At 44.8% G+C, this 23,206-nt stretch overlaps 1 protein-coding gene across 1 annotated transcript; it reads right to left on the bottom strand.

The window, feature by feature from the left end:
* Window positions 1–488: 488 nt before the first annotated feature.
* LOC133559987 (zinc-binding protein A33-like) lies at window positions 489–22,052 on the bottom strand. Its single transcript, XM_061912006.1, has 6 exons — window positions 21,432–22,052; window positions 11,221–11,316; window positions 10,920–11,150; window positions 1,603–1,634; window positions 1,396–1,517; window positions 489–1,325 (listed from the first exon to the last, which is right to left on the bottom strand). The coding sequence occupies exons 1-6, from the start codon at window positions 21,894–21,896 to the stop codon at window positions 778–780; spliced, it is 1,494 nt and encodes a 497-aa protein (XP_061767990.1). The 5' UTR covers window positions 21,897–22,052; the 3' UTR covers window positions 489–777.
* Window positions 22,053–23,206: the final 1,154 nt, after the last annotated feature.

Below are 23,206 nucleotides of genomic sequence, written 5' to 3'. Positions count from 1 at the left end.
CTTTCCAGCAATTGTCTTTTTGTCTTTCGTCCTCGCTTGTGCTTTGGCTCCAGCTCCAACCCCGTCTCTCCTCCTGGCTGCTGCTTATAACCGAGCGGCAGGTGATTAGATAACAAGGCCCGGATGGGCCATCTACGCACCTGTCGCTGATTTCGAGGCTGATCCTGGCAACACCCCGCTTCGCTGAAGGCCCGCAGGCCACGCCCCCCTCCACAGTTAGCTTCAGAATAACAATGTTATCACAAAAAATATTATATGGCTCTTTCAGAAATACATTTGAAAATATTTGGCTTCTTGGCTCTCTCAGCCAAAAATGTTCCCGACCCCATATTTTAAGTAATAAAGACTTAATTTAAAGTTATTTGGTTAAGGTTAGGGTCAGGGTTATAATAAGGCCATGCCAAATAGGGATTAATAAGTACTTGATGATATGTTACTAATTTGCATGTCAATAAGCAACTAAATAATGGTGAATATGTTCCCCATACTTCAGTGTTACCATGTTTTTTTTTACTGGTACACAAATCACCTTGTTCAAACAACAAAACCAACACAGTGCATAAACTCACAACAAATTACACACCTGCAAATCAGTCAGCTGTTGTCGTATCCGTAATACACAGATAGGGAGAAGTTTGTATTTACACGATGTGTCGGGTATGTTTCGACCTCCGCCGAACCCTTGAGGCTGACTCACCGAACCCCTAGGTTTCGATCGAACCCAGGTTAAGAACCACTGACTTAAGACCTTGAAACAAGGCAAATTGAGCTAGGTACTCAAAAAGTGTCGACAATGACTTTCACTAAGACTTCAACAGGCTCCAGCTTGATGGGGCAGCGCTGACAGCCCACCCAGAAGTAAGGGTACAGCCTCTCTGTGGGGACAAAGTGGAAGGTGTAGATGTGGGCTTTGTTATGGCCGTCGAAGAAGGACACGCACCCGTTGTCGTAGTCCAGCTGCACGCGGATCTTGCGCAGGTTTTTCTTCAGCGAGAGTTTGGTCAAGGGGGACGTGCCCGCTATGTACATCTGCTGGTAGAAGTAGAGCGTCAGGTAGCCGTTCTTCAGCACCGGCGCCTCCTTCTGCTTACGCTTGACCGACTCCTTAGCCACGCCCACCACCCAAGCAATGTTGGCGCCCACGTTGACGTCCCACACGTGTTTTCCCGACGTGAAGCCCTGGCGGCCCAGCACCACAGTGTCGGGGTCGAATCTCTCCGGGGTGTCGGGCAGCATCTGGCGCTTGTCGCTGTCGCTGACGCTGGTCAGGTCGTGGGAGAGGACGAGCCAGGGGGCGGCCGTGTTAGGGTCCAGGACCACGGGCGCTAAAGAGTACATCCTTTTTTACAGCTGACTTTTTTGTTAGTACGTTAAAAACCCCCAGAAAACACTCACTGTATTTGACGATGTGTCGCATCTTTTCCCACACGTGGAAGCTCAGCGAGCCCAAGTATTTGGCCTCGTCGATGAGTCCCCCCGTCACCGGCGGCGCCTGCTTGTCAACCAGGCTGACATCACTGAGGATGGCAGAAAAAAAAAAAGAAGAAAAGAATGACGGCTTTGAGACAGTGAAGGAGCCAGGAGACCAAGAGCCATATTTACCAGGCTGTTGCTGGCATTGAGCGGTTTTCTTTCTGAAAAATCCAAGAGTGTGGTGTTAGCGAGGCGTCACAAGCTAGCATGGACATGTTTGTTGACGTTTGGAACATCAGGCCCGACGGCTTTGTAGAGCTGGGCCGATATTCCAATAAATGAAGTAACCGAACGATAAATGAAAACGGACTTGTTGAGTCATACTTGCCAACCCTCCCGGATTTTCCGGGAGACTCCCGAAATTCAGCGCCTCTCCCGAAAACCTCCCGGAAGAAATTTTCTCCTGGAAATATCCCGAAATTCACGCCCCCTCCAGCTCCATGCGGACATGAGTGGGGACAGCCTGTTTTCACTTCCGCTTTCCTGTTATATAAACAGCTTGCCTGCCCAATCACGTTACAACATCTACGGAGTGTTAATAAAAAAACTGCACACACAAGGAGACGAAGCAGAAGAACGAGGAAGTTACAGACAACATAGAATGATTCTATGTTGTCTGTTGCCATCTCCTGGTGAATGTTGGCTATAGCGTTATGGGTTTGCTTTTTGATTGGCCAACGATTTACGTGGTGTTGTGCACCTGACGGCAAGTGACACTTGCCAGTACGGCACGCAAATGGCAGAACAAAGGTTACTCAAATAGTGAAAGGTAAGTTTTTTTTTGTTTTTTTTTAATAACCAGCAAGCACAGTACAGTTAGTAGAACTGTGTTTTTATTACTGTGTATTTGATAGGTGCCGTCTTAAATTCAACTATTTATTTTATTTATATATAGAATAAAATAAATATATATAGCTTGAATTAATTGAAAGTCAAGTATTTCATACATATATATCCATATATATATGTATATATATACATATATATACATACACATATATATATACACATATATATATACACACACATATATATATACACATATATATATACACACACATATACATATATATATATATATATATATATATATATATATATATATATATATATATATATATATATATATATACACACACACATATACACACACATATACATATATATATATATATATATATATATACAGAAGAACTTTGAACATGTCACGAGGGAGGTGCTGGACATTGAGTCCGAGTGGACCATGTTCCGCGCCTCTATTGTCGAGGCGGCAGATCGGAGCTGTGGCCGCAAGGTAGTTGGTGCCTGTCGGGGCGGCAATCCTAAAACCCCTTGGTGGACACCAGCAGTGAGGGATGCCGTCAAGCTGAAGAGGGAGTCCTATCGGGTCCTTTTGGCTCATAGGACTCCGGAGGCAGTGGACAGGTACCGACAGGCCAAGCGGTGTGCAGCGTCAGCGGTCGCGGAGGCAAAAACTCGGACATGGGAGGAGTTCGGGGAAGCCATGGAAAACGACTTCCGGACGGCTTCGAAGCGATTCTGGACCACCGTCCGCCGCCTCAGGAAGGGGAAGCAGTGCACTATCAACACCGTGTATGGTGCGGATGGTGTTCTGCTGACCTCAACTGCGGATGTTGTGGATAGGTGGAAGGAATACTTCGAAGACCTCCTCAATCCCACCAACACGTCTTCCTATGAGGAAGCAGTGCCTGGGGAATCTGTGGTGGACTCTCCTATTTCTGGGGCTGAAATCGCTGAGGTAGTTAAAAAGCTCCTCGGTGGCAAGGCCCCGGGGGTGGACGAGACCCGCCCGAGTTCCTTAAGGCTCTGGATGCTGTGGGGCTGTCTTGGTTGACAAGACTCTGCAGCATCGCGTGGACATCGGGGGCGGTATCTCTGGAGTGGCAGACCGGGGTGGTGGTTCCTCTCTTTAAGAAGGGGGACCGGAGGGTGTGTTCCAACTATCGTGGGATCACACTCTTCAGCTTTCCCGGTAAGGTTTATTCAGGTGTACTGGAGAGGAGGCTACGTCGGATAGTCGAACCTCGGATTCAGGAGGAACAGTGTGGTTTTCGTCCTGGTCGTGGAACTGTGGACCAGCTCTATACTCTCGGCAGGGTTCTTGAGGGTGCATGGGAGTTTGCCCAACCAGTCTACATGTGCTTTGTGGACTTGGAGAAGGCATTCGACCGTGTCCCTCGGGAAGTCCTGTGGGGAGTGCTCAGAGAGTATGGGGTACCGGACTGTCTGATTGTGGCAGTCCGCTCCCTGTATGATCAGTGTCAGAACTTGGTCCGCATTGCCGGCAGTAAGTCGAACACATTTCCAGTGAGGGTTGGACTCCGCCAAGGCTGTCCTTTGTCACCCATTCTGTTCATAACTTTTATGGACAGAATTTCTAGGCGCAGTCAAGGCGTTGAGGGGTTCCGGTTTGGTAACCGCAGGATTAGGTCTCTGCTTTTTGCAGATGATGTGGTCCTGACGGCTTCATCTGACCGGGATCTTCAGCTCTCACTGGATCGGTTCGCAGCTGAGTGTGAAGCGACCGGAATGAGAATCAGCACCTCCAAGTCCGAGTCCATGGTTCTCGCCCGGAAAAGGGTGGAATGCCATCTCCGGGTTGGGGAGGAGACCCTGCCCCAAGTGGAGGAGTTCAAGTACCTAGGAGTCTTGTTCACGAGTGAGGGAAGAGTGGATCGTGAGATCGACAGGCGGATCGGTGCGGCGTATTCAGTAATGCGGACGTTGTACCGATCCGTTGTGGTGAAGAAGGAGCTGAGCCGGAAGGCAAAGCTCTCAATTTACCGGTCGATCTACGTTCCCATCCTCACCTATGGTCATGAGCTTAGGGTCATGACCGAAAGGATAAGATCACGGGTACAAGCGGCCCAAATGAGTTTCCTCCGCCGTGTGGCGGGTCTCTCCCTTAGAGATAGGGTGAGAAGCTCTGCCATCCGGGAGGAACTCAAAGTAAAGCCGCTGCTCCTCCACATCGAGAGGAGCCAGATGAGGTGGTTCCGGCATCTGGTCAGGATGCCACCCGAACGCCTCCCTAGGGAGGTGTTTAGGGCACGTCCAACCGGTAGGAGGCCACGGGGAAGACCCAGGACACGTTGGGAAGACTATGTCTCCCGGCTGGCCTGGGAACGCCTCGGGATCCCCCGGGAAGAGCTAGACAAAGTGGCTGGGGAGAGGGAAGTCTGGGTTTCCCTGCTTAGGCTGTTGCCCCCGCGACCCGACCTCGGATAAGCGGAAGATGGATGGATGGATATATATATATATATATATATATATATATATATATATATATATATGAATGAAATACTCGAGTTGGTGAATTATACTTGTCCCCTCTTAACCACACCTCCTCCCCACCCCCGACCACGCCCACTCGAGTTGGTGAATTATACTTGTCCCCTCATAACCACGCCCCGGCCCAAAACACGCCCCCAACCACGCCTCCTCCCCACCCCGACCACGCCTACCCACGTAAAGTTGTTCACCTGACGGCAAGTGACTCTCGCCAGTACGGCACGCAAATGGCAGAACAAAGGTTACTCAAATAGTGAAAGGTAAGTGTTGTTGTTTTTTTTAATAACCAGCAAGCACAGTACAGTAAGTAGAACAACTGTGTTTTTATTACTGTGTATTTGATATGTGCCGTCTGAAATTCAACTATTTCTTTTATTTATATATATATAACAAAATAAATATATATATAGCTAGAATTCATTAAGTCAAGTATTTCATACATATATACATACATATGAAATACTCCAGTTGGTGATTTATACTCGTCCCCTCTTAACCACGCCCCCCCGCCCAAAACACACCCCCAACCACGCCTCCTCCTCACCCCCGACCACGCCCACCCCCACCTCCCGAAATCGGAGGTCTCAAGGTTGGCAAGTTTGCGTTAAGTTTTGCAGTGCCGATAATGGCCGTGTTCATGTGCTGTTATGAGCTGCACGAGACACAGATACATGCTCATGATCCCTGGTAAGGAGAACCGCTGTAAATCTCCCGAAAAACCGTGTTTGATAACCACACGTTGATAAAATGACAGATCTTGTAACGCAAGGATCGGCAACGAAAAATGTTGAAAAAGCCATATCGGACCAAAAATACAACAACAACAAAATCTGTCTGGAGCCGCAACAAATTAAAAGCCTCATTAAGTGTTATAATGAAGGCAACACATGATGTAAGTGTCTATATTACTTCTGACGCAAATCTTCCTTGACAGAAATGTGGTATTTTAATTTTGATTCTACACATTTTTGCAATATTTGAAAACATTAGTAAAATGGAGGCTTCTCACAGGATGAGATCCATCCATCCATTTTCTACGGCCTATCTGTGTTGGCCCTGCGATGAGATGGCGACTTGTCCAGGGTGTACCCCGCCTTCCGCCCGATTGTAGCTGAGACAGGATGAGATAACTTCTGGAATTTACAGGCTCAGAATGGCCAAAAGGTACAGATGTGTGTGTCCAAGTTTAAGGAAATGACAGACTATCTTCTTCTAAGGTTTGTTCCAATCTGTGCAAGATGGGTAATGTTTGCTGTGGTCTGGAACAACATGGCACACAAACAAGTATCAGAAATGCGGCCAATATTACATCCAGATAATGTGTCATGAGACATGCAAATATAAATCAAACACACAGAGGACATCAGTAAAGGAAATCAAATGAGCTCAAAAATACCTACAAACGAGGCATGATGATGCAATATGTACATACAGCTAGCCTAAATAGCATGTTAGCATCGATTAGCTTGCAATCATGGATTGACCAAATATGCCTGATTAGCACTACAGCAAATTGATAAAATCAACAAAGATCACCTTTGTGCATTCAAACACAGCATACAACGTTTGGTGGACAAAATGAGACAAATGTGGCAACATCGGAGAAAGTTGTACATGTCAACAACTTTGAGTTCAAAGATCGCTGAAATGAGGACAAAACGGTGCGTGCCAAATACTCTCATCAGTGAAGCCTGTATAACTTAAACCAGGGGTGTCCAAACTTTTTCCACAGAGGGACGCACACGGAAAAATGTAAGCATGCGGGGGCCATTTTGATATTTTTCATTTTCAAACCATAACAAAATATATGGATATTTTTTTTTTAATCCTTAGGGCTCCTGGGCAGCATAGAGGGTCTCAGTCACTAAAATGTTAAAAATAAGGAAAATTATTTATTTTTTTTATTTAATGCTTACAGTAAATCTCTATATTAACTTGAGGTTGATATAAAGTAAAACAAATACGGTTTTATGCCTTTTCTGTCAAAGACAAATTTGTTTTTTATAGTAAAACTGAAATATGCAGTATTTCCATGGATAAATAGTATTTTATTGATTCCCTCAGGAGAGTTCCTTTTATTTAGCAATTAAATCCCTCAAAGATCAATAATGCAGGACACCATTGATGTTAATTATTTATATTTTTGAGTAATCACAGTGAAAAGTTAAATAAAATCCTACTAAATATATTTGAGATCCGAAAAGTTCCCCACTCATAAAGTGATACATTTTTATTAGTTGTTTTTTTCCTTTAACATTTAAATTTCAATATTTTAACACTTAAATTTCAAGATCAACTTCCGATGTATCTGTCGATTTTAAGTTCAAACTATTATTTTGTTTGTTTTGTGCTCTTTTGTCAAAACTTTGATATTTTTATATGGCAACCACACAACATATGCAATATTTTTTCCACATAAAACATTTCAAAGTGATAATTTTCAAGTAATAATTTATTATAACAGATTTTTTTGTCCTTTTTTTTTTTTTTTGAGCAATGGAAAAAAAAGAAAATAAAGACAAAAGGAAATAAAAAACTGCCTTTGTGTCAACATTGCCACTTTTTCTCATTTCCATTTCATCTCATTCCACTTTTTAAAAATGTTTTATTTTTATTTTTGCAATACTAGCAATTTTGCAATTTTTGCAGAATGTGTGGCGGGCTGGTAAGCGATTAACTGCGGGCCGCAAATGGCCCCCGGGCCGCACTTTGGACACCCCTGACTTAAACAGTGGAATTTCTAACAATTAAGAAGTTTTATGTCATGTTATCTTCCAACAAAAACATATTCAAACAAAAGAGGTCCAGGGAGCCACTAAAGAGTTTCGGGTTGCTGACTCTTGTTCTAGAGCTAGCTTTTCTAGCTAGCTTTAATGCTAACACGAAAACAATACCACGATAATAAAGATAACCTCTATAATTTCGGTCACAATAACTTTATTTAGCCATTGTATTTATTGTTTTGGTTGTGTATATTCGGGTGTCACCCAAACCCTCAACAGAAACACAACCTATTTTATTGCTTTAGGTTGTGATTTTTAATCAAATGCAAAGATTTGTTAACAGTTATTAACTTGGATATTTAGACATTTGCATTCCAATAATACCGTTAACCTTGCACTGTTAAACTGTTACACCTACTCAGTGGACTAGTGGTTAGTGTCCGACCCGAGATCAGTAGGTCGTGAGTTCAAACCCCGGCCGAGTCATACCAAAGAGCCAAAAAATGGGACCTTTTACCTCCCTGCTTGGCACTCAGCATCAAGGGTTGGAATTGGGGCTTAAATCACCCGAAATGATTCCCGGGCGTGGTCAACGCTGCTGCTCACTGCTCCCCTCACCTCAAAGGGGGTGATCAAGGGGATGGGTCAAATGCAGAGGACAAATTTCACCACACCTCGTGTTTGTGTGACAATCATTGGTACTTTTAACTTAAACTTAAAATATAAGAGGGGAGAGCAGTTGAAATTGCATACTTGCAGTATTATTATTGTGTGCAATAATTTGCAATACATTTTCATAACATGGTCACTACTGCCTAGTTTCTCTTGTTATATTCTTATTTTTACCGTTATATTTTTATTCTTACTGTTGCTTTTTATTCTTTTTGTTATATTTTGTATTTAATTTCCATGTACACCCCCATTATTCCATTATTTATTTTTACTTTTAAAGGCCTACTGAAAGCCACTACTACCGACCACGCAGTCTGATAGTTTATATATCAATGATGAAATCTTGTTGCGGACTCTTTTGCAATTTGTTCAACTAATAATGGAGACGTCAAAGAAGAAAGATGTAGGTGGAAAGCGGTGTATTGCAGCCGGCTGTAGCAACACAAACACATCCGGTGTTTCCTTGTTTACATTCGGGGCAGTATAGCTCGGTTGGTAGAGCGGCCGTGCCAGCAACGGGGGTTGCAGGTTCGATTCCCACTTCCGCCATCCTAGTCAATGCCGTTGTGTCGTTGGTCAAGACACTTTACCCACCTGCTCCCAGTGCCACCCACACTGGTTTAAATGTAACTTATATATTGGGTTTCAATATGTAAAGCGCGTTGAGTCAATAGAGAAAAGCGCTATATAAATATAATTCACTTCACTTACATTCCCGAAAGATGACGTGAAGCTTTACTATGGAACAGAGCGGTCAAGCGAACATGGTTCCCCATCGGCAGGTTTCGGTGAGAAAATTGTGGTAATAAGTCGGCTCTTACCGTAGACATGAGCGGAGCTTGCGTCATTCCTCGTGCACCTGTCAAAGAGGCAGCTGCGGACTCTCTTGCCTCCTCCGACCGGCCGCCCCCGAACGTGGGAGGCTTCCACCGTGGAGGAGGGGGAAAAAAAGCTCAGCCCGCCTCCAACGGCTGCCTTCGCTTCGCCTCGTCGAGAAACGTGGTTTCCCCTCAGAGACACTGGCGGTCGCCACACCCTTCCGACTTTTAGGTACGACCATATAATCTCACTAAAACACTAGTAACACAATAAGCAGATCAGGGATTTTCCAGAATTATCCTAGTAAATGTGTCTAATAACATCTGAATCGCTCCCACTGCCCTCGTCTTTTTTTTTTTTTATTTCTAGTCCTTCACTCTCACTATCCTCATCCACAAATCTTTCATCCTCGCTCAAATTAATGGGGAAATCGTCGCTTTCTCGGTCCGAATCGCTCTCGCTGCTGGTGGCCATGATTGTAAACAATGTGAGGATGTGAGGAGCTCCACAACCTGTGACGTCACGCGCACATCGTCTGCTACTTCCGGTACAGGCAAGGCTTTTTTATTAGCGACCAAAAGTTGCGAACTTTATCGTGGATGTTCTCTACTAAATCCTTTCCGCAAAAATATGGCAATATCGCGAAATAATCAAGTATGACACATAGAATGGACCTGATATCCCCGTTTAAATAAGAACATCTCATTTCAGTAGGCCTTTAAAACAGTGGTTCTCAAATGGGGGTACTTGAAGGTATGCCGAGGGTACGTGAGATTTTTAAAAAATATTCTAAAAATAGCAACAATTAAAAAAATTATTTATAAATATGATTATTGAACGAATGAATAGTTTATTATTGAGTTATTGAATAATACGTCAACAAAATATGAATGTAAGTTTATAAACTGTGAAAAGAAATGCAACAATGCAATATTCAGTGTTGACAGCTAGATTTTTTTGTGGACATGTTCCATAAATATTGATGGTAAAGATTTCTTTATTAGTGAAAAAATGTTTAGAATGAAGTTGATGAATCCAGATGGATTTCTATTACAATCCCCAAAGAGGTCACTTTAAGTTGATGATTACTTCTATGTGGAGAAATCCTTATTTATAATTGAATGACTTATTTATTTTTCAACAAGTTTTTAGTTATTTGTATATCAGTATCTTTTTTTCCAAATAGTTCAAGAAAGACCACTCACTCCAAATGAGCAATATTTAGCACTGTTCTACAATTTAATAAATCAGAAACTGATGACATAGTGCTGTGTTTTACTTCTTTATCTTTTTTTCAACCAAAATGCTTTGCTCTGATTAGGGGGTACTTGAATTAAAAAAATGTTTACTGGGGGGGGTACATCACTGAAAAAAGGTTGAGAACCACTGCTTTAAAATATAAGAGAGCAGAGCAGTTGAAATTGCATACTTGCATTATTATTTTTGTGTTCAAAAATGTGCAATTCATTTTCATAACATGGTCACTACTGCCTAGTTTCTCTTGTTATGTTCTTATTTTTACTGTTATATTTTTATTCTTGTTATATTTTGTATTTTATTTTCACGTATACCCCCATTATTTACTTTTTAAATTCGATCTCAATTCTGTACACTGCTGCTGGAATTGTAATTTTCCTGAGGGAACTCTCCTGAAGGAATCAATAAAGTACTATCCATCCATTATCTCAGTACTTAATTTGGTGTCAAAATAATGTTGACAATAATATCGTTTATCTGCAATAATTTGGAGGTCAATACATCGACAAGCAAAATGTGTTATCAACCCAGGACTAAGGGTTTGCAGCAGCAGTTAGTGGTCGATGGCTAGCTCCAACCCTGAACCAAGTTACCCCGTCAAAGCACAGTCTCCCTTTCTTCGTGAGCTTTTGCAAAGTTGCTCTGAGCCTCAGGCTTCCTCACCTGAAAGACGGCGATGCCAGTCATAGCCAGCCTGTCCTCCAGAGCTTTTATGGACACGCACGCAGACTCCAGGCTGGTGTTGGCCTTGTTGATCTTCTGCGTCATGGCCCGAGCCTTCTCCTCCACCTCCTTCTGCAGCATCACCATGCGGGCGTCTTCCTCGGCCCGGAGGAACCTGCGCAGGCGGTCGAACTCGTCACGGGTGCACTTGCGCACGTACTGAGCCTGGACCTGGAAGGACAGGAAGAGGCGTCAAGGGTTGGGGGTGGTGGGGCTGGGGGCTTTGGGGTGGTGTCGCCACCTGAATGTGTGCCTTGGCGTCCTCAAAGCTTCCCTTGGTTTTCTCCAAGGTGTCCTTCCTCTGCTTCAGAGAACATAGTTCTGCCTTCAGTCTGGCCTGAAGAGAAGAAATAATCCCCAAAAAATGTGAGGCCGACAATTTTTTTTTCTATTTCGTCAAAGGACCATAGAAAATAAATTCAGCTTGGGTATACTTTTAGAGTAGTCAGTGTGAAGCTTACATAGCAGCATACATTTACTGTCAACATGCAGCTGTTGATGTCTGACAATCAGGCATGCTTTACAATGCCACAGTGTATGTCGGAAATCAATGTTAGCCTCAATGAACCGTAGCTCTTCCAAGGCCATTTTACCGTGCAATGTTGAAAAAAGCCATACTGGACCAAAAATACAAATAACTAATCTGTACAGAGCCACAAAAAATTAAGAGTAGTCGCAAGAAGGATCACTAGCGCCCTCTACCACCAGGAGGTGGGAGTCATTTAATGACTCATATTTGACACACGCAGCTATGGTATGCTAATAAAATCAATCAATCAATCAATGTTTATTTATATAGCCCCAAATCACAAATGTCTCAAAGGACTGCACAAATCATTACGACTACAACATCCTCGGAAGAACCCACAAAAGGGCAAGGAAAACTCACACCCAGTGGGCAGGGAGAATTCACATCCAGTGGGACGCCAGTGACAATGCTGACTATGAGAAACCTTGGAGAGGACCTCAGATGTGGGCAACCCCCCCCGCCCCCCTCTAGGGGACCGAAAGCAATGGATGTCGAGCGGGTCTAACATGATACTGTGAAAGTTCAATCCATAGTGGCTCCAAGACAGCAGCGAGAGTCCCGTCCACAGGAAACCATCTCAAGCGGATCAGCAGCGTAGAGATGTCCCCAACCGATACAGGCGAGCGGTCCATCCTGGGTCCCGAGGAGCGGTCCATCCTGGGTCTCGACTCTGGACAGTCAGTACTTCATCCATGGTCATCGGACCGGACCCCCTCCACAAGGGAGGGGGGGACATAGGAGAAAGAAAAGAAGCGGCAGATCAACTGGTCTAAAAAGGAGGTCTATTTAAAGGCTAGAGTATACAGATGAGTTTTAAGGTGAGACTTAAACATAGCTGCTTACTGTTCTTTTTAGCATATTCAATAGCTTAGAGCTAAAATCCTACTGAATAGCTCTTAATCTTCTTCCCTTTATGCGATTTCAAATCAGCCTCCTCCATTTTGAAAATGATGACAGGTGAAGTGTCACTCGTGACGTGACGAGTTTGACCCGCCGGAAGTTCTAGGCATGAGCTAACAAAAATAATATTTTGCGAAACGAGTTTGACCCGGCGTTAATCCTGAGCCGGCGGTAATGCTAAGCATGCGCTAATTATTTTGTGAAACGAGTTTGACCCGGCAGTAATTCTAGGCAGGCGCATACTTTATACCCGGCGGCAATTCAAGGAAATACGGTATTTCGGATACAACACATCTCAGACGGCAAGAGAACTTTCGAATGACCCGGTCAACTGTGGTTCTACTTCCCGAAAAACTTTGTCCATATGTCGAAGTGGAGACAACGAGAATGCGGGCTAGCATGGATGGGATAAAAAAATGTAGCGTGTGCTTTGTGTTACCTGGCAGTCGAATGAAGACTACGGAAAACATCCAATGCATTTGGACTGGCAAAGCAGACTGTATCAGTTATTGTCCGCCATCTCATAGTCATCATTGTCACCGACGTCCCACTGGGTGTGAGTTTTCCTTGCCCTTATATCGTAGTGGTTTGTGCAGCCCTTTGAGACACTAGTGATTTAGGGCTATATAAGTAAACATTGATTGATTGATTGATGTATGTCACGGACTCAACGTCTAGGTCCAGAGTACATAAAGTCACCAAAAACGAATGGACAATGAAGGTGAAGGCAAAACAGTGAGGAGTGTCCTGACCAGATGTCTAGACCCCTAGTTTGATTGTTGTATATTGTTATTTATCACATTGTTTACTTTTACATGTCCATTAAAGATTTGATTAATTTATGACGTCTCAGGTGTGATCCACTACAATAGGGCCCCACAACACAATGGGTTCCAGTTCATTAAAATACCACTACACTGGATATTGTTCAGATAAGTTAAATTTAATTTAAGAACTTGCACACAAAGCAACACTGGAGGTGACTATGACGTGCGCATTTTCTGCACATGCTTTTACTATGTTGCCCACATATGCGGTTCTCTCCAAGGTTTCTCATAGTCATTATTGTCACCGACGTCCCACTGGGTGTGAGTTTTCCTTGCCCTTATGTGGGCCTACCGAGGATGTCGTAGTGGTTTGTGCAGCCCTTTGAGACACTAGTGATTTAGGGCTATATAAGTAAACATTGATTGATTGATTGTGAATGATAGACAACATTCCCCAAAAAAGTGCAGTTCCCCTTTAAGGGAAAATATAATAGAAAGTAAAATATGATATATTATAGTCTGAGTAATAGTTAATGAAAAATGTGTCAAAATCACGCCATTATTGTCACAAATGTGATAAGTATGCCCTGCGATGAGGTTGCGACTTGTCCAGGGTGTACTCTGCCTTCCGTCCGATTGTAGCTGAGATAGGCTACAGCGCCCCCCGCGAGCCCGAAGGTAATAAGCGGTAGAAAATGGATGGATGCGTAAGTAGGAGTACAATGTCTTGCCTACAGTCAAGCAACATAGTCTGGAGTCGGCAGGGAGCTGTGGTTCAAACATGGATTCTAGGGTTGTGGGAAAAAAGTCAATTCAAATTTGAATCGCGATTCTCACGTTTTGCGATTCAGAATCGATTCTCTTTTTTTTTTTTTAAATCGATTATTTTTTTTTAATCTAATTTTTTTTTTTTTTTTAAATCAGTAGAAGCATTTAAGTCTCACCTTAAAACTCATTTGTATACTCTAGCCTTTAAATAGACTCCCTTTTTAGACCAGTTGATCTGCCGTTTCTTTTCTTTTTCTTCTATGTCCCACTCTCCCTTGTGGAGGGGGTCCGGTCCGATCCGGTGGCCATGTACTGCTTGCCTGTGTATCGGCTGGGGACATCTCTGCGATGCTGATCCGCCTCCGCTTGGGATGGTTTCCTGCTGGCTCCGCTGTGAACGGGACTCTCGCTGCTGTGTTGGATCCGCTTTGGACTGGACTCTCGCGACTGTGTTGGATCCATTGTGGATTGAACTTTCACAGTATCATGTTAGACCCGCTCGACATCCATTGCTTTCCTCCTCTCCAAGGTTCTCATAGTCATTATTGTCACCGACGTCCCACTGGGTGTGAGTTTTCCTTGCCCTTATGTGGGCCTACCGAGGATGTCGTGGTGGTTTGTGCAGCCCTTTGAGACACTAGTGATTTAGGGCTATATAAGTAAACATTGATTGATTGATTGATTGATTGAAATCAATCCAACAAACCAATACACAGCAATACCATAACAATGCAATCTAATTCCAAAACCGAACCTGACCCAGCAACACTCAGAACTGCAATAAACAGAGCAATTGAGAGGAGACACAAACACCACACAGAACAAACCAAATATAGTGAAACAAAAATGAATATTATCAACAACAGTATCAATATTAGTTATAATTTCAGCATAGCAGTGATTACAAATCCCTCATTGACATTATCATTAGACATTTATAAAAATAATAAAAAAGAACAATAGTGTCACAGTGGCTTACACTTGCATGGCATCTCATAAGCTGGACAACACACTGTGTCCAATGTTTTCACAAAGATAAAATAAGTCATATTTTTGGTTCGTTTAATAGTTAAAACAAATTTACATTATTGCAATCAGTTGATAAAACATTGTCCTTTACAATTATAAAAGCTTTAAAAAAAAAAAAATCTACTACTCTGCTCAGTGTTTTTCAACTAAGTGTGCCGTGGGAGATGATGTGTTTTCACCTATTTGGGTTAAAAATATTTGATGAAAACCAGTAATTATAGTCTGCAAAAGATGTGTTGTTGTTGAGTGTCGTGCTGTCGAGAGCTCGGCAGTGACCGTGCAATACTCTTCCATATCAGTAGGTGGCAGTCGGTAGCAAATTGCTTTGTAGATGACGGGAAGTGTGGGCAGTGTGAAGGTAAACAATTGTTTAATGCCTAAACCGAAAATCAACAAAATACGAGTACCCCTTAAGAAAAGGCATTGAAGCTTAGGGAAGGCTATGCAGAACGAAACTAAAACTGAACTGGCTACGAAGTAAACAAAAATTGAATGCTGGACGACAGCAAAGACTTCCTGTGGAGCAAAGGCGGCGTCCACAATGTACATCCCAACTTTACAATGTCCCCACAAAGAAGGATAAATACGACTGAAATATTCTTGATTGCTAAAACTAAGTAAATGCGGGAAATATCGCTCACAGGAAGACATGAAACTGCTCCAGGAAAATACCAAAAAAAGAGAAAAAGCCAGCAAAATAGGAGCCGAGACAAGAACTAAAACACTACACACAGGAAAACTAAAAATGTGACAGGTGGTGACAGTACACCTACTTTGGGACAAGACCTATAATGCTTGGTTATGGTTTAAAGTCGTATCCAACAATAGCGACGACGACGTTTTACTGTCAACTGAGATTTTTTATTTCATCAGTTCTGCTGGTGGGGTGTCTCCGGATTTTTTCAACGCAAAAAATGTGCCTTGGCTCGAAAAAGTTTGAAAAAGACTGTGCTAGCATGTCAGCAGACTGGGGTAGATCCTGCGGAATTTCTATGTAGTGAATGAATACAGAATGCTTTTGATTGGGAAAAATATCGTTTTTGAATCGAGAAATCGCGTTGAATCAAGAAAAAAAACGATTTTATAATCGAATCGCGAGCCCAAGAATTTAATATTGAAGCGAATCGTGAGATACGCAAAGATTCGCAGCCCTAATGGATTCTAATAAGTATTTTTTAATGGTGAAAAGGAAGGTAAAGGTGATGGAGAGGTGTACTCACCCATGTGCCGCCAGTTGTTCAGAAAACCCCTATGCATGTTGGCAGTCACTTTCCAAGCTGCACACTGACTACTCTAATACTGTAACGCCCTACCTCAGGGGTGTCAAACTCAAATAGAGAGTGGGCCAATATTTCTAACGGAACAAAGCCGAGGGTCAAGGTTGAACAAATTAACCTTTTAATAAGGATCCAAACAAGTTTTGCATTAAATATTGAACAAGCAAGGCTTATATAACTTTATAGTGACATGCAAAGTCGAGTTTCAAATCATCCATCCATCCGTTTTCCACCGCTTGTCCCTTCTGGGGTCGCTGGAGCCAACCTCAGCTGTATTCGGGCGGAAGGCAGGGTACACCCTGGACAAGTCGCCACCTCATCACAGGGCCAACACAGATAGACAACACTCACATTCACACATTAGGGCCAATTTAGTGTTGCCAATCAACCTATCAATAATAATTGAAAAATATCAATGGCATATCAAATACAATTTAAATAAAAATTGGGGGGGGCGGGGGGGGGGGGGGGGTTGGTGGTAGCGGGGGTGTATATTGTGGCGTCCAGGAAGATTTAGTGCTGCAAGGGGTTCTGGGTATTACGTGTGTTACGGTGCAGATGTTCTCCCGAAATGTGTTTGTCATTCTTGTTTGGTGTGGCTTCACAGTGTGGCGCATATTTGTAACAGTGTTAAAGTCGTTTATACGGCCACCCTCAGTGTGACCTGTATGGCTGTTGACCAAGTATGCCTTGCATTCATTTGTGTGTGTTAAAGCCGCAGATGTTATGTGACTGGGCCGGCACGTTGTTTGTTTGGCGGAAAAGCGGACGTGACGACAGGTTATAGAGGACGCTAAAGGCACGCCCCCAATATTGTTGTCCGGGTGGAAATTGGGAGAAATTCGGAAGAATTGTTGCCCCGGGAGGGGCAGTGAAATTCGAGAGTCTCTTGGGTAAATCGTGAGGGTTGGCAAATGCGTTGTTACAGCGGCACCCCCCCATATAAACCCGGCGGGCCAGCTCTAATCTTAATTTGATATTACCTCAGGGGCCAAATTTGGCCCGCGGGCCAGAGTTTGACACCCATGTTATAGTGACATGCAAAGTCGAGTTTCAAATCATCCATCCATCCGTTTCCCACCGCTTGTCCCTTCTGGGGTCGCTGGAGCCAACCTCAGCTGTATTCGGGCGGAAGGCAGGGTACACCCTGGACAAGTCGCCACCTCATCACAGGGCCAACACAGATAGACAACACTCACATTCACACATTAGGGCCAATTTAGTGTTGCCAATCCACCTATCAATAATAATTGAAAAATATCAACGGCATATCAAATACAATTTAAATAGAAATTGGGGGGGGGGGGGGGCGGGTTTGGTGGTAGCGGGGGTGTATATTGTGGCGTCCAGGAAGATTTAGTGCTGCAAGGGGTTCTGGGTATTACGTGTGTTACGGTGCAGATGTTCTTCCGGAACGTGTTTGTCATTCTTGTTTGGTGTTGCTTCAGAGTGTGGCGCATATTTGTAACAGTGTTAAAGTCGTTTATACGGCCACCCTCAGTGTGACCTGTATGGCTGTTGACCAAGTATGCATTTCATTCATTCGTGTGTGTTAAAGCCGCAGATGTTATGTGACTGGGCCGGCACGTTGTTTGTTTGGCGGAAAAGCGGACGTGACGACAGGTTATACAGGACGCTAAAGGCACGCCCCCAATATTGTTGTCCGGGTGGAAATTGGGAGAAATTCGGAAGAATTGTTGCCCCGGGAGGGGCAGTGAAATTCGAGAGTCTCTTGGGTAAATCGTGAGGGTTGGCAAATGCGTTGTTACAGCGGCACCCCCCCATATAAAACCGGCGGGCCAGCTCTAATGTTAATTTGATATTACCTCAGGGGCCACATGAAATTTGGCCCGCGGGCCAGAGTTTGACACCCATGTTATAGTGACATGCAAAGTCGAGTTTCAAATCATCCATCCATCCGTTTCCCACCGCTTGTCCCTTCTGGGGTCGCTGGAGCCAACCTCAGCTGTATTCGGGCGGAAGGCAGGGTACACCCTGGACAAGTCGCCACCTCATCACAGGGCCAACACAGATAGACAACATTCACACACTAGGGCCAATTTAGTGTTGCCAATCAACCTATCAACAATAATTGAAAATATCAATGGCATATCAAATAAAATTTAGATAAAAATTGGGGGGGGGTTTGGTGGTAGCGGGGGTGTATATTGTGGCGTCCAGGAAGATTTTGTGCTGCAAGGGACTCTGGGTATTACGTGTGTTACGGTGCAGATGTTCTCCCGGAACGTGTTTGTCATTCTTGTTTGGTGTTGCTTCACAGTGTGGCGCATATTTGTAACAGTGTTAAAGTCGTTTATACGGCCACCCTCAGTGTGACCTGTATGGCTGTTGACCAAGTATGCGTTTCATTCATTCGTGTGTGTTAAAGCCGCAGATGTTATGTGACTGGGCCGGCACGTTGTTTGTTTGGCGGAAAAGCGGACGTGCCGACAGGTTATAGAGGACGCTAAAGGCACGCCCCCAATATTGTTGTCCGGGTGGAAATTGGGAGAAATTTGGAAGAATTGTTGCCCCGGGAGGGGCAGTGAAATTCGAGAGTCTCTTGGGTAAATCGTGAGGGTTGGCAAATGCGTTGTTACAGCGGCACCCCCCCATATAAAACCGGCGGGCCAGCTCTAATGTTAATTTGATATTACCTCAGGGGCCAAATGAAATTTGGCCCGCGGGCCAGAGTTTGACACCCATGTTATAGTGACATGCAAAGTCGAGTTTCAAATCATCCATCCATCCGTTTACCACCGCTTGTCCCTTCTGGGGTCGCTGGAGCCAACCTCAGCTGTATTCGGGCGGAAGGCAGGGTACACCCTGGACAAGTCGCCACCTCATCACAGGGCCAACACAGATAGAAAACACTCACATACACACATTAGGGCCAATTTAGTGTTGCCAATCCACCTATCAATGATAATTGAAAAATATCAACGGCATATCAAATACAATTTAAATAAAAATTGGGGGGGGGGGTTTGGTGGTAGCGGGGGTGTATATTGTGGCGTCCAGGAAGATTTAGTGCTGCAAGGGGTTCTGGGTATTACGTGTGTTACGGTGCAGATGTTCTCCCGGAACGTGTTTGTCATTCTTGTTTGGTGTGGCTTCACAGTGTGGCGCATATTTGTAACAGTGTTAAAGTCGTTTATGAGGCCACCCTCAGTGTGACCTGTATGGCTGTTGACCAAGTATGCTTTCATTCATTTGTGTGTGTTAAAAGCCGCAGATGTTATGTGACTGGGCCGGCACGTTGTTTGTTTGGCGGAAAAGCGGACGTGACGACAGGTTAGACAGGACGCTAAAGGCACGCCCCCAATATTGTTGTCCGGGTGGAAATTGGGAGAAATTCGGAAGAATTGTTGCCCCGGGAGATTTTCGAGGGGGGGCAGTGAAATTCGAGAGTCTTTTGGGTAAATCGTGAGGGTTGGCAAATGCGTTGTTACAGCGGCACCACCCCAGCTCTAATCTTAATTTGATATTACCTCAGGGGCCAAATTAGTCCCGCGGGCCAGAGTTTGACACCCATGTTATAGTGACATGCAAAGTCGAGTTTCAAATCATCCATCCATCCGTTTCCCACCGCTTGTCTCTTCTGGGGTCGCTGGAGCCAACCTCAGCTGCATTCGGGCGGAAGGCAGGGTACACCCTGGACAAGTCGCCACCTCATCACAGGGCCAACACAGATAGACAACATTCACACACTAAGGCCAATTTAGTGTTGCCAATCAACCTATCAACAATAATTGAAAAATATCAATGGCATATCAAATAAAATTTAGATAAAAATTGGGGGGGGGGGGGGGGGGGTTTGGTGGTAGCGGGGGTGTATATTGTGGCGTCCAGGAAGATTTTGTGCTGCAAGGGACTCTGGGTATTACGTGTGTTACGGTGCAGATGTTCTCCCGAAATGTGTTTGTCATTCTTGTTTGGTGTGGCTTCACAGTGTGGCGCATATTTGTAACAGTGTTAAAGTCGTTTATGAGGCCACCCTCAGTGTGACCTGTATGGCTGTTGACCAAGTATGCTTTCATTCATTTGTGTGTGTTAAAAGCCGCAGATGTTATGTGACTGGGCCGGCACGTTGTTTGTTTGGCGGAAAAGCGGACGTGACGACAGGTTAGACAGGACGCTAAAGGCACGCCCCCAATATTGTTGTCCGGGTGGAAATTGGGAGAAATTCGGAAGAATTGTTGCCCCGGGAGATTTTCGAGGGGGGGCAGTGAAATTCGAGAGTCTTTTGGGTAAATCGTGAGGGTTGGCAAATGCGTTGTTACAGCGGCACCACCCCAGCTCTAATCTTAATTTGATATTACCTCAGGGGCCAAATTAGTCCCGCGGGCCAGAGTTTGACACCCATGTTATAGTGACATGCAAAGTCGAGTTTCAAATCATCCATCCATCCGTTTCCCACCGCTTGTCTCTTCTGGGGTCGCTGGAGCCAACCTCAGCTGCATTCGGGCGGAAGGCAGGGTACACCCTGGACAAGTCGCCACCTCATCACAGGGCCAACACAGATAGACAACATTCACACACTAAGGCCAATTTAGTGTTGCCAATCAACCTATCAACAATAATTGAAAAATATCAATGGCATATCAAATAAAATTTAGATAAAAATTGGGGGGGGGGGGGGGGGGGGTTTGGTGGTAGCGGGGGTGTATATTGTGGCGTCCAGGAAGATTTTGTGCTGCAAGGGACTCTGGGTATTACGTGTGTTACGGTGCAGATGTTCTCCCGAAATGTGTTTGTCATTCTTGTTTGGTGTGGCTTCACAGTGTGGCGCATATTTGTAACAGTGTTAAAGTCGTTTATACGGCCACCCTCAGTGTGACCTGTATGGCTGTTGACCAAGTATGCGTTTCATTCATTCGTGTGTGTTAAAGCCGCAGATATTATGTGACTGGGCCGGCACGTTGTTTGTTTGGCGGAAAAGCGGACGCTAAAGGCACGCCCCCAATATTGTTGTCCGGGTGGAAATTGGGAGAAATTCGGAAGAATTGTTGCCCCGGGAGATTTTCGGGAGGGGCAGTGAAATTCGAGAGTCTCTTGGGTAAATCGTGAGGGTTGGCAAATGCGTTGTTACAGCGGCACCACCCCAGCTCTAATCTTAATTTGATATCACCTCAGGGGCCAAATTTGTCCCGCGGGCCAGAGTTTGACAGCCATGCCCTACCTTAACGTCCTCAATGGCCTCGCTGACAGGACAGCAGTCGTGCTGTTTGTGTCTTTTGGACTTGGAGCAGACCACACAAATGGGCTCCTGGTCGACGAGGCAGAAGAGCTTGAGCTCCTCCCGGTGAAGAAGGCACATTTCCTTGGGCCCGCAGGACAGCTCGCCGTCGCCGTCGCCGTCCTCGTCGACGCCGTCCTCCTGGATGAAGGACTCGCACAGGTTCTTGATGGTCAGGGAGGGCACCGGGTCGTCCCACGACGGGCTGCGGCACAACGGACACGACCTGAGCTCGGTCTGGAGGGCCCAGTGCTGCTTGAGGCAGGGGCTGCAGAAGCTGTGGCTGCACTTGAGGACCACCGGGTCCGTGAAGATGTCCTGGCAGATGGTGCAGGAGAGGTCCGCCTCGGGCAGAGACAACCTGGAGGCCATCGGTGCGGGTAAGTACCAACCGCGCTGACTCGGCATCTGTCGCCTTTAGACTTTTATCATGCGGAATGACGTTCAAAGTGTTTACAAGTCGCCACAACCACTTCCGGCGCGCCAATTAAGGGATTAAAGAGGACTGAGGAAAGACTCGTCATCATCGTCGTCGTCTCTTCAAAGGTCCCCCACTAAAACAAATATGGTGACGGCGGGCACTAGGACCATGCTCACACTCAGCAGAATGGGGGTGGCTTATATGTCTTTTTGGACACACTTTAAAGCATGGGTGTCAAACTCTGGCCCACCGTTTAATTTTATTTAGGGTCCGAAGTATGTTAATTATTCAAATGTAGGTCTAAGTCAGACCTACATAGTGGTTTTTGTTTCATGTCTCTCTGACATTCCTACCGGAAGTTACAAGCAGTTTTGTCTTTGTTTTCTTCCTAGGAGCAGTTTGTCTGTGTTGTATTCCTAGGGGGCGCTAGAGCACAATTTTCGCAATAAAGTCAATTTTTGCCTCTTTGAACTGAAATTTGACCCCCTTAAAATGCTTCAAAACTCACCAAACTTGGCACACACATCAGGACTGGCAAAAAATTCGATGTAGTGAAAAAAACAAACCTTAAAACTCAAAATTGCACTCTATTGCAATTTTTGAATAAAACACAGAAAAAACTGCTCCTAGGAAGAGGAAACAGATCAAACTGCTTGTAACTTCTGGTAGGAATGTCGGACAGACATGAAACAAAAACCTCAATGTAGGTCTCACTTAGACCTACATTTTGACGATTGGCATCTTTCAGTTAAAATCAACAGGAAGTTGGCAATTACCCCTTCAAAATAAAAGTTTTGTAAAAAGCTGTCACCTTTTTCCAGACAAAACTGCTTGTAACTTCTGTTAGGAATGTCGTAGAGACATGAAACAAAGACCTCTATGTTGGTCTGACTAAGATCGGGACTCGGGACACGGCGGCGGCGGCCAACGTTGCTTGCAGCTTTAATTTTATTTGGCCCTTCAGGCAATATCAAATTCACATTAGAGCTGGCCCGCCGGTAACACCAAATTCACCGCTAATACTCATACTTGCCAACCCTCCCGATTTTCCAGGGAGACTCCTGAAGTTCAGTGCCCTTCTCGAAAATCTCCATGGGCAACCATTCTCCCGATTTCCACCCGGACAACAATATTGGGAGCGTGCCTTAAAGGCACTGCCTTTAGTGTCCTCTAGTATAGCTCGGTTGGTAGAGCGGCCGTGCCAGCAACTTGAGGGTTGCAGGTTCGATTCCCGCTTCTGCCATCCTAGTCACTGCTGTTGTGTCCTTGGGCAAGACACTTTACCCGCGTGCTCCCA

This window comes from Nerophis ophidion, linkage group LG10 (genome assembly GCF_033978795.1).
Source record: "Nerophis ophidion isolate RoL-2023_Sa linkage group LG10, RoL_Noph_v1.0, whole genome shotgun sequence".
Taxonomy (NCBI): Eukaryota; Metazoa; Chordata; class Actinopteri; order Syngnathiformes; family Syngnathidae; genus Nerophis; species Nerophis ophidion.
Note: the sequence above shows the minus strand (reverse complement) of the source record. Positions and strands in the feature narration are given on the sequence as shown.